Source organism: Agelaius phoeniceus, chromosome 19 (genome assembly GCF_051311805.1).
Source record: "Agelaius phoeniceus isolate bAgePho1 chromosome 19, bAgePho1.hap1, whole genome shotgun sequence".
Lineage (NCBI taxonomy): Eukaryota > Metazoa > Chordata > Aves > Passeriformes > Icteridae > Agelaius > Agelaius phoeniceus.
Window position 1 is genome coordinate 6404399 of NC_135283.1, and position 27158 is coordinate 6431556.

Consider the following 27158-nt stretch of genomic DNA (forward strand, 5'->3'; position numbering starts at 1 on the left):
GTGCCCATTAAAGACTAATATTAGAGTCTGGAATACGTAAAGAAGAAATCCCAGATGACTATTAAAAGGCCTAGATGACAATAATGACAAAAAGCCTCTTTAGAGAATGAATGCTACCCAAGATTAAATTTATAGGCCAGGGTGAAGAACGTACTACCAAAGTATAAATAAAATAAGTGCATATTCCCATAATTGATTAGCTAACTGCTGCCACCCCAGTCTTAAAAGCTTTGAGTCACATCAGATGGGCTACTCCAAGAAAAACAGCATCAGTCAAAAGTTAAAATTATTAATTCATAACTGTTGAAAAAGTTATGGCAAAAGAACATTTTGCTATCTGGATCACGAGCAAATTTTGTTTTTAATAAAGAGACTTTGAAATCAGTAAGACTTCCATTTACATACTGCGAGGAGGAACTAAGGGCTTCCCACTGGTTGCACACCAACCAACTGGGTGGATGTCAGACCCACAGATGTTGCACCAGAAGTCAAGACTTGAATCATTTTCAAATCCTTCATATCTCAGCAGAGCATTGTAGCCTAAAAGAAAGCATTAAAAAAAATTACAAGAATGAAACAAGATTATAAAATGTTTGAATATTTCTTGACCAATCATCACGTACATTATATTGGTTTGCTAAATGTAATTTTTAATAGCAAGTTGGGGTTTTTTGGCACATTTCTGGATGCTATTCATGCACAGAATTGATTACTTTGATAAATGTGCATGTATTATCATGTAAATCAATTTAAATAAGATTAAAATTCTTGAATTATAAACCTTTAGAAATTGCACAAAAGAGGACAAAATTAATTATGCACAGTATCTGCTTTTTCATATCTTAGATCTGTAACCTTGAATTTTTAACTTTTCACCAGTGATTTGTATAATGAGGCTTCTTGACAGCTCTTATACCATGTCTCCTTTCTGCTCTGCACTAGTCTTACCACACTCTGAGGCAATATTAAAAAAATCAAACCAAGGAAAGACATTCTAAAGCATCACAGCAGCCAGTGTAGAACAGTGACAGCACTACAATGTATAATCTACAGACACACTTAAATTGTCAGTCAGCATTACTCTCACCAGGTGATTGCTGACTGAAGTACTTGATCTCTTCACATAGTTCTTTTGATTATTTTAATGTCAACTGAAACACATTTACCTGCTAATTTTACAATTCCAGCTATCCAGAAGACTTTGGTAGGTAGGCTGCAGTCAGTGTTTGGAACCTCCACTCGCACTCCTTCTGCAATATCACCCCAGCAAGTCCCCATGGGTGCCTGTCAAGGTCGGGGTTAAAAAGTCATCAGCTCACCATGTGAAAATAGTAATTTTTTGTTATCTCAGTGTTCTACAAGCAACTTAAAAAGACAAAACATTGAACGTACGTATAACAAACATATGGTTAGAAACCACTGTTTATATGAGAACCTACTTTTGGTTTGACAACTATGCGTAATACTGCAATTGTATCCAATTATTCCTGTGTACTTACTGAAAAAAACCTATAGCATTCCAAGTTTAAATAGCAGTTAAGCACAAACTGTACATTCCCAAAGGTCAGTTTTATTCTATGATGTTTCAATTGGGAAGAAACTACTGATGTTAGTAAGAATGGTGGAAATCGCTATGCAATTCTACTTGCAAGAAAATCATGGTACCTGCAGCACAGACATCAAAACCTTTAAATTCTGCAAGTCAGGCATGCTGCTGGAAGAATGCCTAAAAACTATTTCTTTATTCTATTCTGATGATTTATTACGGTAGGGTTCATCACCCACTGCTTCACATCCTCTCAGAGGAACAGGCTTTCACATCACCTGCAAGTGATCACTCCATGGAGCAGACAAAAAGAACAGAAGGCTCTGAGTGGCACCTTTTTAATGAACATCAGAAGGAAAGGCACAGCAAGATCCCCCACACAGTCCCATGTGAGGAATATGTTAGGAACAAGAAGGAATATCCACCTGATGAACTCGTAAGGGTTTGCAGAAGCTGGTGATAGAAATTACATTTAGTTTGCTATCTCCAGAAGAACATTTTGTTGAACAGAGTATAATGAAATACCAGTCAAAGATGGTATTGTAGATACCAGAAATGCACAGTGCTGAAGAACCTAAATTCTTAACAGTAACTCAACCAAAGTTATACTGGTAACAAGCTACAAAATTTCTCAGTGTGCAATGAACTTGAGACTACCCAGGAGAGAGAGATTCATATTTTGGGTGTTTTATGACAACAGTCATATCAATTCTGAGCAAGACAAATTCTTACAGTTCAGAGATTACCCAGCTATCACTGGGACAACTGAAGGAGGGATCCTCTGGCTCTGCACCGTGTCTCATTTACAAAGCTCTCTCAAACCCAGAGAACTGAACCACTCAGTGGAAATAGCCTCCAACTGCACAGAAGCTACGAGTGAAGAAATCTGGATTAATCCTGAAAATGACAATATTGGAATTTTGCTGGCAATCAGCAATTGCCATTAGTAGCACTAGAAGCTGAATTTATGTTAAAAAAAGGAAACCTCTCACTAGTTGAACTATTTGAGATTATACAAAACTTAAAACTAGTTTCAACTCTTAAAGGAAATGTAAGTATGCCAGTTTCTATTCTTGAAGCCTGGTCTCTTCATGTTCTGCTATGTCCCATCTACACCAGTCTAGACCACAGAGCTCTCTTCTGCCAACTGACAGCCAGAGAAAAATCCAACTGAAAAGATGATGGCTTATTTTCACACACAAAATATGCATATACAACTTAAGTCCCATCCTGTGATCACTACCCTCTCTAAATTGACATGGGTAGGTTTTTGAATTGAATTGGGGAAATAAACTTTTCAAACTGCATATTTTAGCAAATCTTCTTGCCCGTATAGAGATACAGATGAGGCCAAACAATCCAAAATAAAAGTGCTGACTAATTTCATAATCCACCTGCACTGAACTGAAGTACATTTTATTGTCTGCTTGTCTATTCAGTTGATTCAGAGAGAATAGTATATCAAAACACTTCTCCTGACATCAACTTAAAATGGAAATTTCATTTCCAGAGTGTGGATTGGTATAGACGGAAATAGCAGAAAGTTAAATTTGTCCTTGTCTGTGAAAACATTGGTTCTGCTAGTTCTCCTACACCAATCCATATGGCTCACCCTTTCATGAAGGAAGCCATCCTGTGCAGCATCACTGCTGAAATGTCAGACAATTATACTGTCCTGAGGGATGGTTTACAGCACACCTGCTTCACTGCACTATCTTAATCTCCTTCACTCATTAGGGATATTCTTGAAGCAGGAAGACCTGGATAAACCAGGGCTGTGACAGCCATCTTCCTTCATCTCTCCTCTGTCTCATCTGATTAATCAATCAGTGTTTGAACAGTGCTTTTAAAAACTCAAAGTGCACTAGAGAAGTGTTAAGTCTTACTTATCTGCTGACTGAAAGGTGACTGCAGTCTGGATTGGCATAGTGTGAACTAGCAGAACCATCATTTACAGGTAAGAACAAATTTACCTTTCAAACTCATGACGAGATCCACGTCACATCACTCCCAAACAAGGAAGAGCTGGTTCCTGGCTTCCTGCTCCGGGACATGACATGGGAGGGGTCTATCTCTGAGCACCAAGGGCCTTCTCTGCAAGGTAAGGTGCAGTCAGGAAGGAGCCTGTTTGATAGGAGCACCTAAAGGCCAAGTATTCCACATATGCACCTGAATAAAGAGCTCATATGGCTTAAATAAGTGGCTTCTAGAGATTTTGGATGGCATCAACACTGCCATGATTCCAGACTTTAAATCAAGATTTTAATGGCAAATCCTGATGGTGATGCTACCGATTTGAATTGAATTTGATGCTACCATTGGTACCATGGTGATGCTACCTGAATTGTATAGAATGCTGAATTGTTCCTGAATTATACAGAATGCTGAAACTTCGTTTGTGAGCAGTGCTCCAACAGTAGGTAATGCCAGAGGAGAAAACATGCAAAAGGGTTTAAACAAAAACCTTCAAAGCAGAACACTGCCACCCAGTGTAACATCCTGGAAATGCTCCCTTAAATCACTGGATATCGTTAAAAAACAGATGAAATCAAGAGAATGAAAGTATTTCGGCTCCAAATAAAATTCGGGTGGAAGAAAGAACTTTAGGAAATATGCCTCTCATTAGCAACACAAAGAAAAGAAAAAATTGTTCTTAATTGTGCATAAAATTGTCCAGCAAGTAGCACTGAGAAATAACTCAAACCACTGTAATTTGCTTTCAGTTGTAGGAATGGTTTGAACTAATAAAAGCAACTATAGAAAAGAGTAAAAAGTGTTTAGAGGATAAAAAGTGGAATGCAGGTCAGCAATGAGCTCACTGTATGTGACTAAACTATAACTCAATATTTGAAACTTAAATTGAGTTTTTTTCCTTGCAGCAGCTATTGCTGTGTGCCTGATTAATGCAATCTGACAAAATAAAAAAAGAGGCTGCCAAGTGCACAAATGGGAATTCTGGCATTGTCATGGGCTTCCTGTAGGACATAAACAAAAGCAGTTCCCTACTTCAGTTTACTGAACGCTGAAATCATAGGCATGACCAATCTATTGCTACTGAATTTCATTAGTGTTACTCAACACTCAAGTCTGGAATAAATGTAACATGGAAGCACAAAAAGTACATCAAAATACCTTAAAATTAATTCTTATCATAAAGAGAAAGAACTTCGCAAGATATAGATACTTTAGTTCTAAAATGTAGCTGTTTTAAATTGAAGAAGAAATAACTTCCCAGGAAAAAAACAAAACCAGAAAAACTGATGTGTGAGATCTACATCAGAGCTGAGATACTTAAGTACGCCAGGTTCTTAAAAAAAAGCCAAATCTTACATCTCACAATTCCTTTAAATTTTCTTTAATACTGATCCTAATGTTCCCTATCAAATATCCATACAGATATACCCAGTATAACCAGTAAATTCAATATATTTTACTGAATAATGAATTTAAGGGTAGATATGACATGATTTTACTGTCAACTCAAAACTTTGATCTTGAACAGAATAAGCTTTATATATTCAATCACACACATACAGGTGTATGAAATTCATAATATGGATGGTAAACAAACATCAACTAATAGAAACTTTTACAAATCAAAGAAATACAGTATATAGAAAACAGCAATAATCTTTCCAGAAAGTCAAAAAGAATACTGTTTAATTATCAATGGAGAGTGGGACAAAGAGAAAGACCTAACGAAAGAGCACTGACGTGTTTTTCAGATTCTGACTTGTCTAAATAATGCATTTTTCAAAGAAATAATTACATAAAGTTAAATGCAAATCACACCCTTATAACACTAACTCATATCCACCAAAGAAGTAGAAATCTCCGAAGAAAACAGCAGGATTTGCATTTTACTTGTATGAAAAAGGAAAATGAGGACAGCAAAGAAACAACTTTCAGGCTACATGGTGGCACTGCTGCCATTATCTTGTGAAAATTTTTGAGGTACAATGTGACCACAACTGTGGTCTTGGTTCACATTACTGGGGCACTGTGCAGCTGAATGAATGAAGCAGTGAGAAAGGGAGATACAATTGCTTTTAATAAAATGTAATGTTGGAGCATAATTTAAAAGTGATCTGATGACTGTAGCTGTCTCTAATACAGGATGCCACACACCCAGAGACATTCGTAGATCCAATAGCACAGTCCATGTTATCAAACGAGACTTTGAAATCACTTATTACATGTACATAGCTATGAAAGCAAAGTGCAAACATGCTGACTCGAGCATGTGGAATTTGATACAAATTCCCCAAGTTCTCCTAGCGCAAGGCTCTGTCCTGGGCAGTAGCTGAGGCCTCTGAGCATAAAGGGTACTATTCACAGAGTGCCAACTGCCAGGAGCCCTCAACTCCCACTGGTTTATGATCTGAGAGGGCTCAGCAAGAATTCCTGCGCCGAAGTGAAAATATTTCTCTTCTCTCTCATGAACAACTTCCATGAAGAAAAATGTTTGTTTTGATTACAACTTTCAGCACAATTTAGAGCAAGACAAAAATTTTGTAATACAGTACATTTCAACTTCTCAAATTAAAAAAAAATGCTGAGAAAACACCTTTTGTCAAAGCTTTTACTTAAGAGACAGACAGTACTGACAATATTTTAATTGTCAGTCTTATGTCTCATGTCTAGAATTTTATAAACACATTAAAGACAGATGGCACTATTTTCCCCAACCCCTACTTTTCTCAGTCATTAAAGAATGTCTTTTTGTCTGAAACTTTTGAAACTCTAAAACAAAGAAAACCAACTTTTAAAATTTCAGATTTCTAAACAGCCCTAATTTTCCCCCATACTAGACCACCTGGCAGCATGACTGACAGGGAGAATCTGACTAATAATAAAGAAAGAATACCCCAAATCTAAATATGTAACGAAAAGATCAGTCCAACACAACGGAACAAGCCTGACTTAATCTAAAAAGCCTTTTGTAACTGTTTTCAGTACAGCTTGAGTTGGCTGGTTTGTTACTCTGCAATATGTGGGATGATTTTGTGACTTGAACATAAGAAAAACAATTCTCAAGTATGTAAGAGCCTTCCTTTTTGTTTATGAGAGTGTATCTATGATGAAAGTAACTGATGGTGTTGAGAACTATTTTAAAGGACAGATAAATTATCTAAAAAGTAGTCATACTTACATCATGAAAAATATTTGGATATTAATGTTTTGAAAAAATGAATTTAAGAACTTCCATGGACTCACTTATACACACAGAGAAGGAAAGCACAAGCTGAGAAATACTCACGTGTTTAAAGCAGGTAACAGGAGCTGCTGTAAAGCTATTACTATTGATGTAGCTACCCCAGCTGAAACCTTCCACAGGGACAGCTGCTAAGGGAAAGTTATTTCAGTTAGGAAGCTGCTCATGAGGCACCAATCTTTCAGTGTTTTTGTTTCAGCTCTGTTTATATGCTGTTACCTGCTTTTGTCTTTGCCTGGTTTTGTAAAGTTGCTTGGTACTGGGCATATGCTGCTAATTTAGCCACTAAGGGCTGTTTTTGTAGAACTTTAGCCTTCTTTGTTGGAGGTTTACCCTAAAAAAAAAACCACAACCCAAGTAAATAACATCTTTCCAAACTCCTGTCAGGAAATTTCCACAGGTCTGCAGCTATCTTTAACAGATTTAAACTAAAATCAGAAGTACACAGAGACTAAGTATGACACATGTATTATAAAATAAATTTAAAAACCAGTAGTAAGGAGTGTCCAAAAGATGACTTTTGTACTACTATCCCAACTTGAACAGCACTATAGATTCACTGTTGTTTACCTGAAAAAGAGATATCTCTTAAAAGCAGGTCAAAAGGAAGAACTTTTAATCTAACTTAATAGCAATGCAATTTCTTGGCATTTGTTGCAATGAATTTGAGACCAGGTATAATGATATTTCTTGATATTTATTTTTCTCTTTTCTTGAATACTACAGACATGCCTGGATGATTACTTGATTACTATTTTAAGTCAACAGACACATACCTATTTTGAAACTCTATAAAGAAAACCCTCAAACCCAAGAACCTAATCTACAAACATGCAGCCATCTGTACAAATACCCAATTTCACCACCACAGACGACAGAACGGATGTAAAGAAAACGGTGTCTGTACCGCTACCTGAAGCCTGGCCAGAATGCTGGCCTTCTTGGAGTTGGAGGAATAGCTTCTGGAGCACGACACACTGCAGAAGCGCTTGGTTTTAGAGTAAAAAGCATCCCGGACACCAACCATCCCACACATCTCACACGTAGCTAATCAGAAGAAAGAAAAAAAACCTCAAAATATTAAGAGTGTAGTTAAAGTTGCAAAAAAATTCAGAATGTAGAGGACAGAATGAAGGTCCTGGAGGTGGTACCATCAAACAAGTTTCTGAGGGCTTTACCCCAAAGAAAATTGCACAGGAAAAAAAATTTAAAACACCACTACTACTATCAGTGAAACAGCAAGAACCTCAAGTTCACTGGTGAAACAGTGCTTCTTTCTACTCCCTATTAATTTCATCTCCGGTGCAAGTGAATGACCCAGCTAAATTAGCTCAGGCTGATTATTGGTTTTTCACTGTTCTCAAGGAAGCATCTGCTTTGAATCTGGGCTTGCCAATCTTGGTTTCCTCTAAACATAGAATACTTCCAACCTGAAATAAAACCAGATTTACTGTTTGATTCATAAATTAGTATATCCCAATTACCCCAGCCCACCAGTGCTTTTTTCTGGCTAGAATCATGTTTCAGAGATGGACACCATCACCCACAGTGTATTTCATGATGAGTAAGACTCAGAGACCAATTAATGCCAGTGAGACAACACCCAAATTCTGCCCAGAGAGAGCTTTACACTAATCACTAGAATTTCACATAAAATATTTTTCCCTGATAACAAAAGAAATCGGCCCTTTCAATTTATTTTCCTAGTATCCTCCAGCTCACAGCTAGTAAGAAGTGAACAGGTATACACTAACAGGTTTTATACAGTAGCAATAATGAAGTTTTCCTAGTATAGGAAGAAATATTTAAACATATTGTACGTGTAACAAAGGGCAGAGAAAAGGTATGCCCTGGCATAGACAGAACACACTGACATTGTCCTCAAAGCTCCGAATAAAACCAATGCACATGAGAACACACACATGTATGTGTAAACACAATAGATTTGACAGGAGGGCAGATGTTCGCATACTATTTCTTCCCTGTCAGCAGGATTCAAACTCTCTCTTATTTCAGTTTAGCAGAACCCAAACAATTCCCCTTCTCAAAACCAACCAACCCCAACCCTTTAGCTGCTTTGGTCCCTTTTCAGTTGGGACCAGCATTTCAGATGGGACCGACAACCCAGCACACGCTAAAATCCACCTATATCCAGCTCCTAGCACTCACACAGCACATACTTACCCATGCCAGATTTGCCATCTGGATAAGTATAAACCTGCCCGTTGTTCTTGATAATTGGAAGACTGGATGGCAAAGGAGCAACCTCCTCCTCACTTTCATCTGAACTGGAGCTGCTGCTGGTGTCCTCACTACAACTATCATAACCGTCAAACATCCCGAATGAGTCTCGGTGTTTCCTTTCCACTCGTGAACTATGTTCTGTCTAAAAATTAAAAACAACCAAACAACAACAACAAAAAAAACAAACAAAAAAAAACAAACAAACAAACAAACAAAAAAAACAACCAAACCAAAAACAAACAAACAAACAAAAAAACAAAAACAAAGAATAGCAGAATGTTCTGAATGCAAAGATTTCAAAGTCAAGCTTAAAAAGTTTCACAGGCCAGCCTTCAAAAGCAGATATTCTAAGGCACTGCTGTATCAGCACAGACATGAACCTTGTAATGCCAATTTACATGAGCACTGGTATAATCAAAACTGGCCAATTTTGGTGCTGTGATATACAGAAAGAAAAAACCTATCTCATGATCCACTGAGAATACACAGGAGCCATCCCATACATTTAATTTCCTTGGTATCTTTAGAGTTCATTAAGTCTGATGAGCCATACACTGACAGCCACACTGATCTTATATGCAAATGAGCACATTCCAGATGGCTGCAGCCAATTCTACTAAAATTCATTCATTTGAGAAAGCTGGGCAGAGAAAAGACAGTTCAATCAAGAGGGCCCTTATACCACAGCAAAAGGAATGAGAGGTTCTCTGCTCTTATTGGCTTGTGGGGTTATCCATAAATCACTCAGCTCCCCTATGAGTCCACGACTTCCATGTGAAGCAGGAACACCTCTCCAGCTCACAGGGCTGTTCAGAGGATTAATATATTAACCATTATGAAGAGCTCAGTTACTATGGCAATAGGGTCTGTACAAATGCTGAAAGAGAGAAAGGTGACTAATTTGCCACTGTCATTTACAAAAAACTTGTTACATAATAGTTTTTCTATAATCAAAAAATCTGAAGTAGGATAAAACCATACAATTCTGCAGAAGGCATGAGAGTTAAGCAATTTCCAGAAAAGACAGTAAAGAAGCAAGAGATTAACTGATGTACTGTTTCTGAGGCACATCCACCATATGCATTTTGATATAGTGACAATTTTCATTTATTAATATCCTACACAGCTCCATTGTAACAAGGCTACTCCTATGTAAGCTGCCCTCATTAAGCTAAAAAAGAAATTATAGTTTCATATTATTTCCATAATCTTAGTATCTACTAAGTTTGAGAGGAAATAAAGACAAAAAAAATAAATTCTACAATAAAAGCAAAAGTTAGGGGAGTGAAGGAGAGACAAGAAAATAAGAAAAATTAAAAAACCCTTTGGCTCAACTTCCTTTTCCAAGAACTAATTTTCCTTTTTCTGCCATGCTATGCCTTATTATAATATATTCTACTTTGCAATCTAAATAAATCCTATTATGGAAGAATTTCCTAATAGGCACAAGGGAAAACTGATTTCCACACTGACCCAATCCTAACATGCAATTATTAAAAAAAAATCCTCCAAAAATCCAGGAAGCATAAAAGGTTATGCAATAAGGCAAACACTTTAAACACACTTACAGTAGTTCTGAAACAAAACAACCAAGTCAGTGTAATGTTAATTATGAATATACACCCCAGCCAAAAAAAAAATTGTATTAAACCAAACCAAATTTAGGATAGGGCATAACCTGACAACTTCCTCAAGACACTGAAACCAGCCCATGGGATTGTTAGAGGAAACACTGAGCCACGGCAGACAAAGCTCGGCCTTGACCCGTGCTGGCAGCAGCGTCACCTGTCCCATCTGCCACCAAAATGCATGACAGTGACTTGTTTGTGTGTGCACATGTGTGCAGCTTAAAGCAGAAGATGAGCACAACGTTGCCATGGATACAGTGTCCTGACAACACTGCCAGGAATTTTCAGAGCAGATGATGAAAACTAGTCATCTTCCTCAAGATTTCAGGAACTCCTTAACATCTCACAGTTTTTAAGTTCTCTTGATCACTGTCTCTGCTAAGATATAAATTGCAATTCCATATGAACCATTCCCACCAGTACTACCAGAGCACTATGATGCTTAGAAGGTTTTATGGACAGATACTTGTGGTGTTTCAAAGCCCAGGGAAGGATCTCCCTCTTCATGCCCTTATTCTCTTTAAGACAGCTGGTCTGATTTCACTGAGAGATTAGGGCCTCATCCCATTCCAAGGTGTGATTCTATGGCTTCAGCCCTCTTATGGAGGCTGCAGTACAAGCCTGTCTTAGGATATCCCCTTCCCACTCGAGACTGGAGAACCCTGGACCTATAGGGAGGTAATGATGCCACTCAGAAGGAATTGAAGTGCAGCCCATTCCCAGTTCTACTAATTGCCCATGCCAGCTCTGTTCCCACTGCCAGGGAAGGTCAAAGAAGAACTGGGAAGCTGAAGGCAAGGTGAAGGACCAAAAGCTGAAGCACAGGGCAAGGTGACTACCACAAGAGTGCATGTGGCTGTTTTTGTTGTTCTTTTGCATCACTTCCATTTAGAACGTCAATATTACTGATAAACTCTCTTTGCCAAAATATCCACAGATGGGAAGGAAAACAGCTTCTCTTTGTAAATGGAAAGTTGGGCGCTCAATTAGGAAAAATCATTCTTCAGTTTTATACAACTTCAAAAGTAGCAATCATTAAGTTTTTGAGTTTAACTACACTGTCAAAACAAACCTCATGTATCACCTTTCCATTTATTTAATATTCAGCCAAACTGTTCCAATTCAAAATTATTGAATATCAAATCTGCAATTCAAATCAGCAGTTTTGCTTATCCTTTTAAAATAATACTGTAGTTTTTATGAAACATTTGAATTCCAGCTTTTGCCAGATAATTTATGCAGGACAGTCTTAATGTTAATTTGCAGTTATTACCTGGACTGCAATTGGGGAAACTACTCAAAATGCTTTGTGAGACTTCAAAAAGGCAGAGTTTGCAGGGAAAAAACCAACAAAATACTTTGTAAACAAAAGTAGGTGAAAGTTAGGGAAGATGATATACAAATACCTATGCTGGAATTTTGTTAGAGCAGATCAAAACACTTCTGTTTTGACAATAAACACCACAGAGATTCTTTTTAACCCATGTTGAAACACAGCATTTGTAGGAACAAAGTGAACATGAGGAAGCTTTGATAACCCTTCCTGCAGAATTCAGATGAAGAAAAGGAACTCTAACATCTGGAAGTGAAAAAAGTGGGAGTACTGCTTGAATTCAAAGGTCAAACACACATCCTTTCAAAAAGGACAATGTATACCTCAAACAGAATTATAACCAAGATAAAGCAGCGGCTTTGGTACAGCAGCAGTTTGCAACTTCTGCTGAGTCCTTGCTAATTGGTTCAACCTTTTTCTTTTGAAAATTAAGTACAAAATTTCCCCCTTTCTGATTTTTTAGGGCCTCAATCTTTTTCCAGGAGCTCTCAACCATCTCATCAACAGTTCCTGAAGTGCTGGTGGCCTCTAATACACTATGGTGAGCTTCATCAGAGATACCAGGAAATTGGAATCATCTACCTTATACACACATTCTCTCTCCCCTTGTTGTTATCCTCCTATCTTTGGAAAAGGCAAAAGCAGAGCCCAGGAAATGACAGATCAAAGAGCCTCATCTCATCCCTGATGAGGTAAAAGAACAAGCAATGTTGGAAGTCATTTCTAGGCATGTGAAGGACAAGCAATTCTTGATGAGTCCTTTAAGGCTTCACAGACAACAGCAACACCTTGTCTGTCTGAAGCAGCATCTCCCCACAGCAGCTGCAGGTACTTGGATTCAAAAACAGGCATGCTAAGAAAAAACCAACCCTTAAATCAACATAAAACCAGCTTCCTACTCTTCAAAGCTGGACTAAGCACTAAAAATCATGCTGAGGAGATTGTCTTTTTCTCAAAACACAATCTAAACAGTATTCAACTTCTAACAAAACAGGGACTAGCCTCCTGTCTATCCACAGAAACTGCTTGGAGCAGGAGCCTGGCTTGCTATTAAACAGAACCTTGCAGCTGGTTAATGCCAAAAGAGCAGCAGCTTGAGTAACTACTCTACTAGTAGTGTCTATCTGTACATTAAGCAGAAGCAACGCACAAACAAAAGAACAAGACAAACTTTCAGGCATTCTGAAAGTTTGGCTAAAGTTTATTTTTCTAATAAGATTGGGAAAGGCTAAGGTTTATTTTCCTAATAAGATTACTGGTTCCTCAACAGAGGTTGAGGTTTTTAGTCAGAGCACTGTGAAATGTATCATGAGCAGCACTAGCAAATTACCTTGTACTATTTGCTCAGGGGGTTTCTTGCATACTTTTCTTTATTGAAGGGATGGGTGGAGAAAGGAACTCTTAAGAACTGCTTTCTTTTTCTGCCCAACTTCCCATTTTCCTGTTCTTCCCCTCCTCCCTGTGAATACTTGACAACAGAGCATTTTTAAGAAATACTCTTAATTAAGCATTACATAAGGCAAATGGTATGAAAAAGAACACAGTTAGGGAAACTGGTTTCCCTGAGAGCAGGACGGCAACTCTAAACAAATAAGAAAATAACCATTTTCTCACTCTAAACACACATTTTTATATACATATATATACACACACATTGAATTTGATCAATACATTATAGCATACATTCTTTGAGTTTAGTAACTACTCTTACAACACAAAAAAGTGGGCACAAAGGGTGAGCAATCCATGGCAAAACCAGAAACCATTTCATGTTATTTAGACATCAAACACTTACTTAGGAAATGGCTTTAGTGCTTTGATGAAGACTATGCTCAGGCATTGGCAAAATTTATGCAAAAGAGTTTTGAAGGTAAGAACTTGCAAGAAAAGCACCCCATTATTATGTAACCAAAATGATTACCCTCAGGTACGCAGTGCAGCTGGCCACAGGAGGAAGATCCAAAATAGCCACAGAAAAGTTTCAAACCACTCCAAATGATTGTTGTTACTTTTGAATTCTATCTGGGACTTGAACTCAGAATGGAAGCAATTTGGAGTTTGGAGAACAAGAGCTGTAGCTCAGCAAAGGTACACCAGCACTCGAACAGAGGTATTACTTTCTATATTCAGCTCCAACCCTCCCAAACAGGACAGAACTATGGACAGATGGGATCTGAGGCCAAGGTCAACAATGAGGTCACCACAACCTTCAAGCCAAGGGTCTGTCATAAGACAGATTTACTTTAATCACATATCCTGAATGAATCCAAGGGTATTTCCAAGTTAAAATTAAACTTCATGTATAGGCTTTGTTTGCAATAGTTCATTTATGCTTTATGCTACAAACTTAGTTTCAGCTCTGGATGTTAAGGAAACACTACAATAGGACTAATTTATTACAACTCTTTTGAATACAAATTGGCCAAAATAATTTACAGTAGAATAGTAGCTTGTCCCTGTGGAACTGAAGCCTAATTGTGCCTCAGAACAAGATCAAAAAAGAAAATTCAAACATGATACCAATTAAAAGAAAACACACTTTCAGCTTTCATTAAAAACAAAGTCTCCCAAAACTAAACATCTTGGGATTCTTGGAAATCAGAACCAACCAAACTTACTTTTTTTATATAGCAACTCACCTCTATCTGGAAATGTGCCTTCCACTCTTATTATAAGTAAAATCTCTGCTGGAAAATTACAGAAATGTTTTTTCCTGTCTCTTCATTTGCTATGTATGACAGCATTTTGTCTGAAGCCAGTTTCTGCTGTTTGTCAATGGTTTTGTCCATAGCCTCTTCCCCAGGGGGTTTCACACAAGAGGGGAGACTCTTTCATAAAAAAATATATCACATTAGCAGGAAATTTTTTTTGGGGGGGGGGGGGGGGTGTGATGATTAATCTGTGAAATATTTGAGTTTTGATAAAACTGAAAATCTGTTACAAACTCTATTACATTTCTATAAGGCCTTTACAGGAGTAAGGCAAAGGAAGAGGCAAATATTTCACTTTAAACACTGTACTACCATTAAAATTAACAAACAAACAAAACCCCAAATGAAATAACAAATTTAAATGTAAAGAACCCCCAAACCACCACCAACCCAAAATCAAAGACTTCAACACCTAAATTCATTCCACTCAGAGCCAGGTTCAGCAAAGGATCCCACATCCCCACAGTGCTCCAACTTACCTGAGAAATGAAGGAATGCAGTAGTGGTTTGCAGAAGATATGAAAAGCCTTGCAAAATTAAATCAAATTTTAGAGGGTAAGAGAAATGAAAGCCAATGAGAGAGAACTTCTCTGAATGTTACCACTCCTGCCAGGGGCACCTTGCTCTTTAGGGAACAATGAAGAGAATTCTTACTTCCAGTTTGCAATCTTTCGGCATGCGCACAAGCCCACATATTCTCAAGAACAACACCTAAACTGTTCCTGGGAAACAAGATCCCTCTGCATAATTTCCTACAGCCTACATTACCCACTTCCTCAAAACGATGCCTAGGCTGAAGAAATGAGTAAGGACAATTAACCTGCCAAGTTTTATTACCTTCTTAAGGGAATATATTATTTAGTTCTCATTGAAGGCTCCAGATTAGACTCTCATAGCCTTAGTCCATTCCTTTTAAGTTAAATTCAAACTGTTGAATACAATAAATAGGTAAATGCAGTTTCTCAAACGTGCAAAATAATTTTAATTTAAAATTCAAGAGATTGCCCTGCAGCTTTCAGTTTTGACTAGGTTTGGATTTGAAAAATTGTAACAGTTGCCAGCCACATTTTAAAATAAATTGCTTTTTCACACACAGAATTTTTTACTATAATCACCATATGCTTTGTAGTAGGACTTCTAATTTTCAAAGCTACACCGGGCAGAAATTGCTACGCTTTCAAACATTTCCAGCAACAACCTGAAAGTGAAACTGGTTTCACGAGTTTACTACTTCTCACAAAAAGAACAGTCACAACATCAGAAGTCATAAAAATTACACGGAATGGGGGGGAAGTGGCCGCAAAAAATCCAAAACTTTTGAAGTGCTGATAAAAAAGAAAACTCTCCAGCACTGAACATGACTACGCTGGAAAACTGAACTTCAAAAGGTTGGAACTACAGGAGGAAGTTGCTGAAAGCCGGCACTACAGCGGAGCAGGGGGAGAAGCGGATTCAAGTGCGCCCGCGAGAAGCTGAAACTTTTCTCCGAGACAAGAGGAAAGAGAGGCGAAGGACAAAACTCGACCCAGCATAGCCGGGCCGCAACAAAGGGGTACAGCCCTGCCGCCCCCACGTGCCCCGACCAGACTCCCCCGCGAGCAGCAGCGCCTGCCCAGCCCCCGGAGCCCCAGACCTGGGCGGGCACAACCCCTGCACCCCGTGGGGCCACCCCCGCAACAACCAGGGCTGTCCCCGACTTTCACCCACACATTGCGAGGCCGCCTCCCCCTCGCGCGGGCACCGGGGATCGCTCAGCTCCTCCCCCCCGGCTTAGCCCGCGCCGCTCCCCGACCAGAGGCTGGGGCTTCCTCGGAGCTGCGGCGGCCGCACCACCCGCGGGCTCCAGTACTCACCAGCTCCTTTGTGTTTTCCATCAGGCCCTCATGGGCAGGAGCCGCCTAGTGCCTCTACGCGCTCGCCCCAGGAGCTCGGGCGCTGTAGGTGCCCGGGGTCGGGGCCGAGCCCAGCGGGCCGGGAATGGGCCGGGCAGTCCAGCCGCTCCGAGCGCCGGGAACCGACCAGGACCGACTGGGGCCGCCGGGACATCAACAACATGAGCGCTCTGCTGCGCAGGCGCGGACACGCCCCCGCCGGGATCGGGCTGCGCGGAGCGGCCACACAGCCATATGCCCCCTCCACCCGGGCGAAATCATTTGTTACCGGGGGTGCGCACTCCGTGCTAAGGCAGGGACCGCGGGGCGTAAGAGCAGCCGTGTCCGCCAGCGAGTGGCGGTGCACACGGGATATCTCGGTGAGGGGCCGATGAGCAGCTGCTGAGGGACGAGTATTGCCTCCCGGGTCGGGGATCGCCCCCCCCGGGCTCGCAATGGAGCGGCCCAGCTGGGCCGCGTCACGTGGAACTCGGGATGGGCGGGGAGCTGGGAGCAAAGGGTGGTAAAAAGAGCAGTCACGTGGCCACGGGTCGCCGCCGGGAGCGGGGTCTTGATCACATGGGGCGGGGGCGGGGCGGTGTCATGAGCCTATCGCAGACGGGGGCGTGCCCAAACGGGGGTCACGTGACCAGGTGCACGTGTTCCGGTTCCGGGTCTGGTGCGCTCTGCGTAGTCTGGCGGCGGTTGCGGGGGGGAAGCGGTAAAAGCATCCAGCATGAAGGTGGCGAAGAAAGTGTCTAAAGTGACCAAAGCGGGTAAAATGACGAAACCCAAGCGGACGGCGAAGCGGCTCCTGGTTGTGGCGAATCAGGCGGCGGCCGCCGAGGCAGCGCGACGCGCCCGCCACCTGAAGGCGCTGAGTTGCGTGTCCGGCGCCGAGCGGGAGCTGGAGGAGCTGGTATTCGGTGATAGCCTCAATGGGCATGAGGATGAGCTGCTGCGGCGCCTGTCCGGGCCTCGACGGGTACGGCACATCCAGGCCCGACCCGACAGCGGCAGCCCCGCCCGCTCGCTCCCCGGGCTCCTAGCCGTGTCCCCGGTCACACGGTCCGTTTGGTTGTTTTCAGGTTACTGCTGCAGAGGGGAAGGACCTCCAGGAAGAGTCCAGCGATTCGGAGGTGGAAAATGAAGCAAAACGTGACTTACTGCTCAAAAGTCCGGCCTGGGTAGATGAGGACGATGAAGCTGAGGAAAAGTAAGTTCAGGTTAGGTGATGAGAATTATTTGTCGCACTTGGGAGTGCTTGTAAGTGGCCTTGGTTTGAACGATGTTTGTGTTCTGTTTGTTTTTACCCTCTAGCGTTGATATGACCCATAAGTACAGGAAAGATTTAATGAAAAGTGATGCTGAGACAACGCTTACTAAGAAAAAACTAAAGAAAAGACTTGAGGAACAGTAAGTTTCACTAATGTTTTTTTGGCTGACTATATAGACCGTATTGATCTCATGATCATTGCTCTTCAAGGTGGGTGCCAGAAGGATGTTGCCAGACTCTTTTCAGTGGCACCTAGAACAGGACAAGGAGCAGTAACCATAAAGTAAAACACAAAAAGTTCCATCTCAGCATGAAGAAGAATTTCTTTCCATGGAGATTACCAGAGCACTGGAATAGCTGCCCAGGGAGGCTGTGGAATCTCCCTCTGGAGACATTCCAAACATACCTGGACATCTTCACATGTCACCTACTCCAGGTGACCCTGCTGTAGCAGGGAGTTGGAGTGGATGATCTCCCGAGTGGATGATCTAGCCAACAATTTTGTAAGCTAAAATATATTTATGTGATATTCTAAGTCGCTTTTCTCTTTATCCACTGTTCTCATGTGGTCTCTTTAAAGTCAGGGCTTCCTGCAGTATTTGCAGTGTTTTTAAATAACAAATGGTACTAAGAATAGTAAATAAAATGTGCGTTAGCATTGTCTGGACTAGCTTGTTTAGTACTTGTATCAAAGTGCCCAAATTAATTTGTCTTCTAGGGAATTATACAAGAAACAGTGAAATCTTAATTTTTTTTAATTAAAAAACTTGCATTGTGTTCTGAGTACAAGTAATCCTGCAAAATTCTGACTGTGCTTCTTCTAAGTACTTAACTCATAGAAGGAAATTACTGTCTCACAAAAGTTATATTTTTTTTCTTTTTCCTCTTTTTCTCATAAGGTTTCAGCAAGCCATGGGAGGAGTTCCTGCCTGGGCTGATCTAGAGAACAGGAAGAACTCCAAAAGGACTTTGAGTGATAGTAAATATGCCCAGTGCTATTCTGATAAGTGTCTCTGTGATTCCCTATTTAGCTTGCTAGAAGATAATTACTTTTGATATCTTCTCAGTTTGCTTTGTTCCTTCAGTGTGCTTTAATTTAATTCATTTCAGTGAGGAATGTGTTGATTTTGCTGTGGGTACTTGTGCTATTAGCTGATTCCACATGCTTTGGTTTAATGAGGTGACAGTGATGAAGATGATGATCTGCTACGCAGGACCGGCAATTTCATAACAAGCTCAGAGTCTCTGCCAAGAGGGATTTTGAAGGTAAAGACAAACCATGTCTTTCCACTTCAGTTGGACTTAAGTGTACACTTTGACTCTTGTTGTGTATAAAATTAGTGATTCTGTGAATTTGTTTCTGCAACTAGAAGCTTTAGAGGATAAGTAAAATTGAACAGTTCACATGAAAGCATAAAACAATAAACTGAGGTGTATTTTTTGACATAAGAATTTTCTGTACTCTAAATAGTATCTTGTAGTAGGATTTTAATTTCTGCAGAGGGAGGATGGAATTCTCCCATGACTTTGAAGTGACTGAAATGATCTTTAAGAAGGCAGCCTTAAATGAGTATTTCTCACACTGTCTCCTGCAGCTCTCTCAGATGACTCAGAATACAGCTGGTTTTACACTTAGTTTTAATGCAGATAGAAAGGCTGCTGAGTTCAGCCTGTATTTGTACTGGAGCAGCTCCCTGAACAGGCTATGTGTGCTCTCCTCACCTCATGCTGCCAGAACTTCATCACAGGGCTTGAGGTCTTGTAGCATAAAGAGTAAACACCTTTTTATTCAGCATACGTGATTATTGGGTTTTTTTTAAACTGTCTGGTCTGTGTTGTAGATGAGCACCTGCCTTCCTGCCAACCAGGAACGTTTTGCCAATGGAAAACTGGTGACTGTACAGTTTCATCCTTCAGCTCAAGTGGTGATGACAGCTGGGCATGATCGCTCTGTGTCCCTCTTCCAGGTGAAGAACTTCAGTTTGTATTCTGCTGATGGTCACTAACATAGAACCATTTTTTTGAATGTACATTAAATAGCCTGGAATAGTAGACTTTGTTTTCTCTCTTCCTCTGCACATCGTCAGTGGTTACACAATGTCTGTGGTTACAATGGAAATTCCTTGGTTAAAGGCATCTTGAAAGGAATTTCCACCTGTGACTTCACACCAAGCACATGCAGAGTACTGGCAAACTCTTTGTCTCAGAGTTTTTAGCTGAAGATTTGTGTTTAAAAACGTTTGGTTTGAAGGTTTGCAAGGAACAAGTACTAAGGGGATTTTTTGTTCTTAATTTGTTTGGAGAGCCTGTAGTGGGGGGAGCAGCCTACTTTGCTTTGAGACTGTAAAAATGCTGTGAAACCATGTTGGGGATGGAGAGGCTATGCTGCAGGAAGAAGGTGTTCATCCTGAGACACTGCCGGGCTCCTCTGAAAACTAAAGATCCTGATTTTACTTAGGATTTCTTAGCATGGCCTAGTGTCACTGAAATGGTCAGACAAGTGGAATGAGATACTCTCACAGAGCTGCAAGAAAACCCAAATCAAAGCATATGTTTCCATTTAGAAAAAGCAGAGTAGAAGTGATTATTTGAAAAAAGTACGGGCAAGAGATGTGAGGTCTATCATAAAGGCAGGGAGTGCCTGTTACATGAGGTGAGGAGCTAAGAACCAGATGATTTGTAGGAGAGAGGAGGAATTTAAGGCTTCATAGTGGTGTACCTCTTACTACTTAAGTCTCAGCTGAGAAGTTGGTATAATTTTACTCTGTAAAAGTATTTGATCTATTTCTCAATATGACAACCTGGTTTGTTACTTTCTTTTTTGAAGGTGGACGGTATAAGGAACCCAAAAATACAGAGCATCTATTTAGAGAGTTTTCCAATTTATAAGGCTCATTTCAGTGTGGATGGAGAACAAGTTATAGCCACTGGTACTCACCACAGCATGTTCTTTGTGTATGACATGATGGCTGGGAGTATCATCCCTATCCCAAAAGTGCGAGGTATGTTTTGCTGCCCTGTGTGTCTGGGCACAGTTGAAGCTGTCCCCAATGGAGATGGCACATAAATTTCCTTTAAAACGAAGTGCAGTGGGTTGTTGGAGTTTGTATTTTTAACTTGTCTTCAAGGAAATAAAGTACCTTAAGTGTTAATTGTCTGGGATATTAATTATCACACATGAGCAAGGTTGAGTTCAGCTTCTCTGTGACAGCATATTGCAGAAATGAAGAGCTGGAGCCAGGTTTTAGTCAAATTCATCCTACCTCTAAATATTGAGGCCAAAGAATAAATTGCACCAATTTCAAGTTTCAAATCTCTTTTAAAGGTGTGGAGGAAAAATTCCTCAGAAACTTCGAACTGTCTCCAGATGGATCATTTATGCTGCTGATTGGAAATTCAGGTTACCTTCACTTGCTGTCCATGAAGGTACTTTTTCTGCATGGTGTAGCTTTGCTTCCTTGGTGCCTTTTCTCTTTTGAATCTGCTTTTATCTCATCTGCAAGGCAATCTAACTTTCAGCTGAAGGCAAGGTATGATATGTTCTGTGACAGCCCTCAAAAATGTGCTGTGGAATCAACCCACTGCGACTTCAGGGAATTATTTTGGACACTCTGAGACTTTGTTCCCCAGCTCTATGGAACTGGTGGAACTCAGGGCAGTTCCATGGGGTTTTCAGCTTGAAGAAGTCGTGTATCAGTGCTGTATTTCAGCTGCTTGCACAAGCACTGTGCTGGTGAGAGGAATGGAAACAGCATGGGAACAGGCACCTGGGGGTGGAAGAAATATAGGATTGCTTTTTTGGGAGTCATGCTAGTGCCTGCTACTGTACTCTGTTCATGAATCATACCAAACATTGATTCATAATGCATAGAGCAATCTTTCAGCTGAATTTTAAAATGCCTTATGATGGCAGGTGGATTTGTTTTAAACTTTCACGGGGAAAAATACTTTCAAATAAGACAGTTCAGTTTTGTATAACTCAGGCCTTTCAGTGAGGGAGCAAACAAGTGTTTGTTGATTCACCTGCAGTTAAGAGTCAGGAGCTTGTGCTCTGCTCTGCAGGCACTGACAATGTTGGTGCTGTTCTCTGAATGTCAGGGTAGATAACAAGATTTTTGTGGGACAGGAAACAACTTTTCTGTAGATTTTTAGTAGAATCTGTGTCAGCATTGTTCTTCATCCTGCAGACGAAAGAACTGATCAGCACTATGAAAGTGAATGGAAGGTGCACTGCCTCTGCTTTCACCCCAGACAGCAGTAAAATATACAGCTATTCAAGTGAGTATTGCAGCAGCTCTAGTAATATCTCCATTTAAATTGCATGAGTTCTTAGAAGTCGTTAATAATTTTAGAAAAATAATTTTAAAAACTTATGCTAGTATCTCTCCTAAAAATACAACCAAGTGATCAATCATTAAAGAATGGAATTAACTATTTTAGCATGCCTTTAATCAGTAGGGGTTTTTTAAAATACCCTATATTTGATAGTTGTAAATTAGCTTTTAGTTGTCATCTAATTAATTTTTTTTTAGCCAAGTGGACTAACAAAGTGATGTGTATGTAAGTTTTCTCTAATATCTTTCATTCTGCAACCAGAGGAAGGCGAAGTTTTCATTTGGGATGTGAGAAGCCAAAAGAGTCTACACAAATTTGAAGATGAAGGTTCTTTGGAAGGAAAGTGCATTGCTGTTTCAAAAAATAACCAGTATGTGGCATGTGGGTAAGTGTCTGAACTTTGACAGCAACTTGTGCTATCATTTTGAAGCTCTTCAGTGGACCTGTGGGTGGCTGGTGAGAGTGTAGGAACATGGTTTGGTTCTAATAAGAAAAGAGTAGGCATTAATAGATTAATATTCCTTATCTTATGGTAATAATTTACTTTTCTCTTTGTAAATATAAAATACCATAGTACACCTAAAACAATAGGAGTGATACTGGTATTACTATTGCCATGTTTGGGTTCAGCAGTTAATTTTGAAATCACACTGACTAAAATTACAAATTCTCTGACAGCAGTGTTGATTCAGGGTCTTCTCCCTTTTCTGGTTCTCTTCCCTGTACTCTAAATTTGGCTTCTGCCAGGCGCCATGTTAGCCTTTCAAAAGGAGGCCTCAACTCAAAGCCACAGGCTGAAACTGTTTCTCCAAATTTACCGAGATGCAGTTTCAGCTAGTGTCTGGATTCCTTTAAATGAGAATAGCAAATAAATAGAGGAGTACAATATATATTTTCCTAGCTCACTGTAGAAGAGGATTTTAAAGTGAGCTTATGCTACAGTTACTAAAAAAAAAAAAACCAAACAAAACCAAAAACCCCAAAAAACAGCCAAAAAATTTTGAAGTTACTTCAGAATTTTTTGATATCAAGCTCTCCTTGCTTTGAATTTATCCCGGTAAGAGATGGGCTCATCAAGGCTCTCTACAGTTGAGTCTCTTACTATATAAGAAAAAAGAAAATCCAGTCTAGCAAAAACCTAAACTCCTCCACTAGATACTGTTATAAACTCCAAAGGAAAATCAAGCTCCAAACAAAATATTATTGCAGACTCCAGTAAATAATTGGAAATTACATTTTCAGGTGAGTAGTGGCTATAGAAAACAAGACAGTATATACTGGAATGTTACTTTTCAGTATAATATTTGTTCATTTTGTTCTTTAGTTCATCTTCTGGAGTTGTAAATTTATACACTACTGATGCCTGCCTCAAAGAAAACCGTCCTAAACCAGTTAAGGCCATAATGAACCTTGTTACTTCTGCCACCTGCGTGACCTTTAATCCCACCACAGAGATTTTGGCAGTGGCTTCCCGTGACACTGATGAGGCTGTCAAATTGGTATGTTCAGTTTCTTTTTACAATATTTCTTATAAATCTTGCTCAAAATACTGCTGGTGACATAATAAAACTTATATGAAGCAGATAAGATACTGCAAAAGGTGCTGGACCAACCAGATCAGGACATGGCCAAGACACTCTGCATTTACAAGAGTATAATTTTATTTTCCATAGTAAAGTTGCTTTGAACATAACATTTTGTAGTTTAGTTTACCTTTTTTACCTTTTTAAAATGCTCTCTAAAATGTCTGGAAGTGTTTGATGCCAGGTTGGACAGGGCTTGGAGCAAGCTGGTCTAGTGGAAGGTGTCCCAGCCCATGGCAGTGGGTTGGAACTGGATGAAAACTCTATGGTCCCTTCTAACCTAACCGGTATGTGATTCAATTTCAGCGCTGTAAATATAGCTCAGCAACAAATGTGAGTTTTCAGCAGTTGGTAACTGTAACCATCTTACTATGGGGGTTTTTTGCCAGCCTTATCAAAATTCTGGCCAACAGAGGAACTGTTGAATTAATCTGAGGATTTGTAGGCCTGAGAATTGCAATAATTGGTTCCATGATGTGTTCCCTGCTCATTTTCTCCAATAGATTTCTATAGGAAGAGTCATGTAGGGTAGGAATATAACTGAAAATTTGAATTCAACATTAAGCTTCAATTATAGATTTGTAGTTTAATTTCATTTTTAGTGTTTTTTCCCAACTCTAAATTCTGACCTATTTCTCAATAGGTGCATCTTCCTTCATATACTGTATTCTCAAATTTCCCAGTCTTCAGAAAAAAACAGATTTATCTTACTCAATCTATGGACTTCTCTCCCAGAAGTGGATATTTCTCTGTAGCAAATAACAAAGGCAAAGCTTTGTTATTTAGGTAGGTACTAAGTTAGGTCCATTAATCCCAGGTAAAATGCTTATGTTCTGTAAGATGGGGAAGATGACTGTAAATGATAAAGTGATTCCTTGATCTGAATTACACCTGATGAATTGTTGGAGTGTGGAGTTGGCTTTCCCTGCTGGAGAATGACCCTTGATCTTTGTCACATTATGCAATACACCCTGTTTCCATACTTTTTGATTTTGCTCCCCTGCTGGTGTGGTCAGGGGTGAGGAGCAGGGCTAATTTTAAGCAGGAATATTTTTTTTTTTCAAATCACAACTTCATGGTGCTTGAAAAACTGCTTAATTTTAAGATGAGATTTTAAAGATTTATCAAGACAGGGAAAATTTACAAAAATATTCCTAAATATGAATAAATCTTGTGATTTGTCCTTTATTTGAAATTGAACTGCATATTATAATGGCACTTAAGTTATTCTAGCAGGTGGATGTTTGTTATCTTTTACTACATCTATGTTTCAGATTAGCTGAGGATACTCAGTGACACTGCTGAAGAGCTATTGTTTCTTTGTGTTGTCCCCTCAACAGATTACTGAGAAGTTTTAAATATCTCTTTTTTTTTTTTCTTTAGGCTGAAACATTATTCATTCTTCTGAAAGAAGATACAGGAGAAAATGAACCAGTAACTGAGGTAAAAACAGCACTAGAACTGTTTAAAGTGTTGCCTTGAGGAGCCTCAAAATTTTCATTTTGCTGCCTCCACTTCTTTATAGATGGCAGGAAGAATTTCTTAGCCCTGTGTGATCTGTCCTGCCTGGATCACTCATGGGCTGGAGTAGGACTGGCCTTGTCACTCTCAGCTTTTCTGATAATGCAGCAAGTTGATAGTTCAACTAAAAACCACTGTCAGCTGGACTGAGCTGGTTATATTTAAGTCAAACTCATCAATGTTGATAAACAGCTGCAGGCTGACAGGGACTAGGCTTGATCCTATTCTGGAGTTTTGTAAGCCCACAGAAGTCTGCATCTTTTCAAATTCCCATTACAGGAATTACTGAAGTGTGAAGCATAGTTTGTGTGCAGATATGATTTTTTTGTGCACTTAAATGTCTTCTTGGGAAACTGGAAAATCTTGTAGCCTTGACAATAATACACTAGATTGACAAAAACTGTGTTAATGAGGGGAGGCTGTACTTATTTAGACTGGAAGCAGCTCTGATTTCTGCATATTAAGCTTGCATAGAATTTTGTGATGGCTTGGTGTTTGGAAAATACTAACAAAACTATCTCTACTGGTCTTTCCCCAGGTTTTGTAACCTGCAGATAAAATGATGCTGACAAAAGCAAAGCTTTTTTTGCAATTATTATTATTTTTTTATTTTATATGGAAGCTACAAAATACTAATAGAATATATGTATTTTTAAATTTGTTGTTTTTAAATAAATGTACCTGGTAAGTTTCCAGGCAACTTGTTTCAACTTATTCCAGTGCTTCGTGTAAGCTCACAAGTAAGATTTTATTGCTTGGCACTCAAGCTTGTGTCTTCCAGAAGTGCTTGAATGTCTTAATTATTATAATTATGTGAAATATTCCTGTGCTGAAACAGAAATTTTTTGCAAACTGACCTCTGCTCCATGCGTTTAGCAGGAGCTTTTCCATCAGCCTGGTTCACTTGAGGCTGGGCTGGAAACAGCATTTTGTTGCCTAGAGGAGCCCAGTCCCCTGAGACCCTGTTGATGTTGGTGTTGCAGCTTAGCCCAACTTCCCAGCTGTGGCTTCAAGGTGCCCTAAACCAAGAGGTGAAAAAAACCCACCCTGTTTATGCTTTCCTGCCTCCAGTGTCACAGAAACAACTGCATCTAACATGGGTTTAATTTTTAAGGAAAACCCCAGTCTTTTTGTGAAAGCAAAGAATCTTGAGTATCACATGATTTTTAAATCAGTGATGAAATTTAAATCAGTGGTGAAAATCCATCAGGATCCCCAAGCTGGGACTGGGCTACAGGGTCTGCTGCTGCTTCTTCATCTGCTGCCAAATCCTGCTCCTCTTCTCTCTTCCTAAAGTGGCTACCTTGTTCTGCTTAAATTCATGAAATAAAGGTTGATTAGGGACCTACTACAGTAAAACCCTCATTTGAGAGTAAATTGTGACTCATGTCTGACCTCTTTCCACAATGGAATTTTTTGGGAGGTAACAGCACCAGTCAAGATGCTCCAGTAACCAGTACTGAAGTCATTAAGACTTCAGTGAATGTGGCATCCCAGAAGATGTACTCTGAGCATGAGAAAAATTGATTGTATAACCACATCAAAGATTTTGACTATATGAGCCTATTGGTGAATTCTTGTCATGCTATTTTAAAAAATAAAATACCATATGTTCAGATATATTGGGTTTTTGGAGTGTTTTTGCCAGTGATTAATTGTGAGATGAGAACTTGAATTCACAAGTCTTGGAAAAAGCAGAGTATGCTCTGGAGGTGTTAAATTGAGTACAGTGTTTAATCTCAACCTGAACTGAAGACTCTAGGATGGAAGAGTGAAATTAAAACATAATCACACTGTTAATATGCACTGATTAAGATGCTTGCTGTAGGATTCTTCTGTTGCAAACAAATCTGGCTGAAGTCTGTCTGGGACTGAATTGCCTCAGACTGGGCCAA

At 39.7% G+C, this 27158-nt stretch overlaps 2 protein-coding genes across 16 annotated transcripts in view; one reads left to right on the forward strand and one right to left on the reverse strand.

Moving 5' to 3' along the window:
* MBTD1 (mbt domain containing 1) overlaps positions 1-16999 on the reverse strand; it is a 35621-nt gene extending 18622 nt beyond the window's left edge. For 2 of the 15 annotated variants that reach the window (XR_013184709.1, XM_054645065.2), the window contains exons 1-7: positions 16531-16999; positions 8946-9147; positions 7669-7808; positions 6981-7095; positions 6807-6892; positions 1167-1284; positions 406-540 (exon numbers count right to left, since the gene is read on the reverse strand). Coding sequence is in view for 14 of the 15 variants with exons in the window: in XM_054645065.2 (XP_054501040.1) it covers positions 406-540; positions 1167-1284; positions 6807-6892; positions 6981-7095; positions 7669-7808; positions 8946-9147; positions 16531-16551 (817 nt within the window). In the remaining variant the exon portion in view is untranslated. Of the gene's footprint in view, positions 1-405; positions 541-1166; positions 1285-6806; positions 6893-6980; positions 7096-7668; positions 7809-8945; positions 9148-13296; positions 13435-13887; positions 14168-14605; positions 14795-16530 lie in introns of those variants that run through there. The other 13 variants (XM_077188147.1, XM_077188148.1, XM_077188145.1 and 10 more) reach the window with 13 other exon arrangements.
* A 152-nt stretch (positions 17000-17151) lies between these two features.
* UTP18 (UTP18 small subunit processome component) lies at positions 17152-26883 on the forward strand. The gene is given in 16 exon segments (XM_054644775.2): positions 17152-17202; positions 17205-17268; positions 17271-17533; positions 17637-17764; positions 17869-17964; positions 18724-18803; positions 19005-19090; positions 19666-19791; positions 20652-20826; positions 21150-21250; positions 22012-22102; positions 22421-22544; positions 23484-23658; positions 24386-24528; positions 25126-25185; positions 25802-26883. Coding segments are annotated over 15 exon segments (1728 nt in total). The 3' UTR covers positions 25151-25185; positions 25802-26883.
* Positions 26884-27158: the final 275 nt, after the last annotated feature.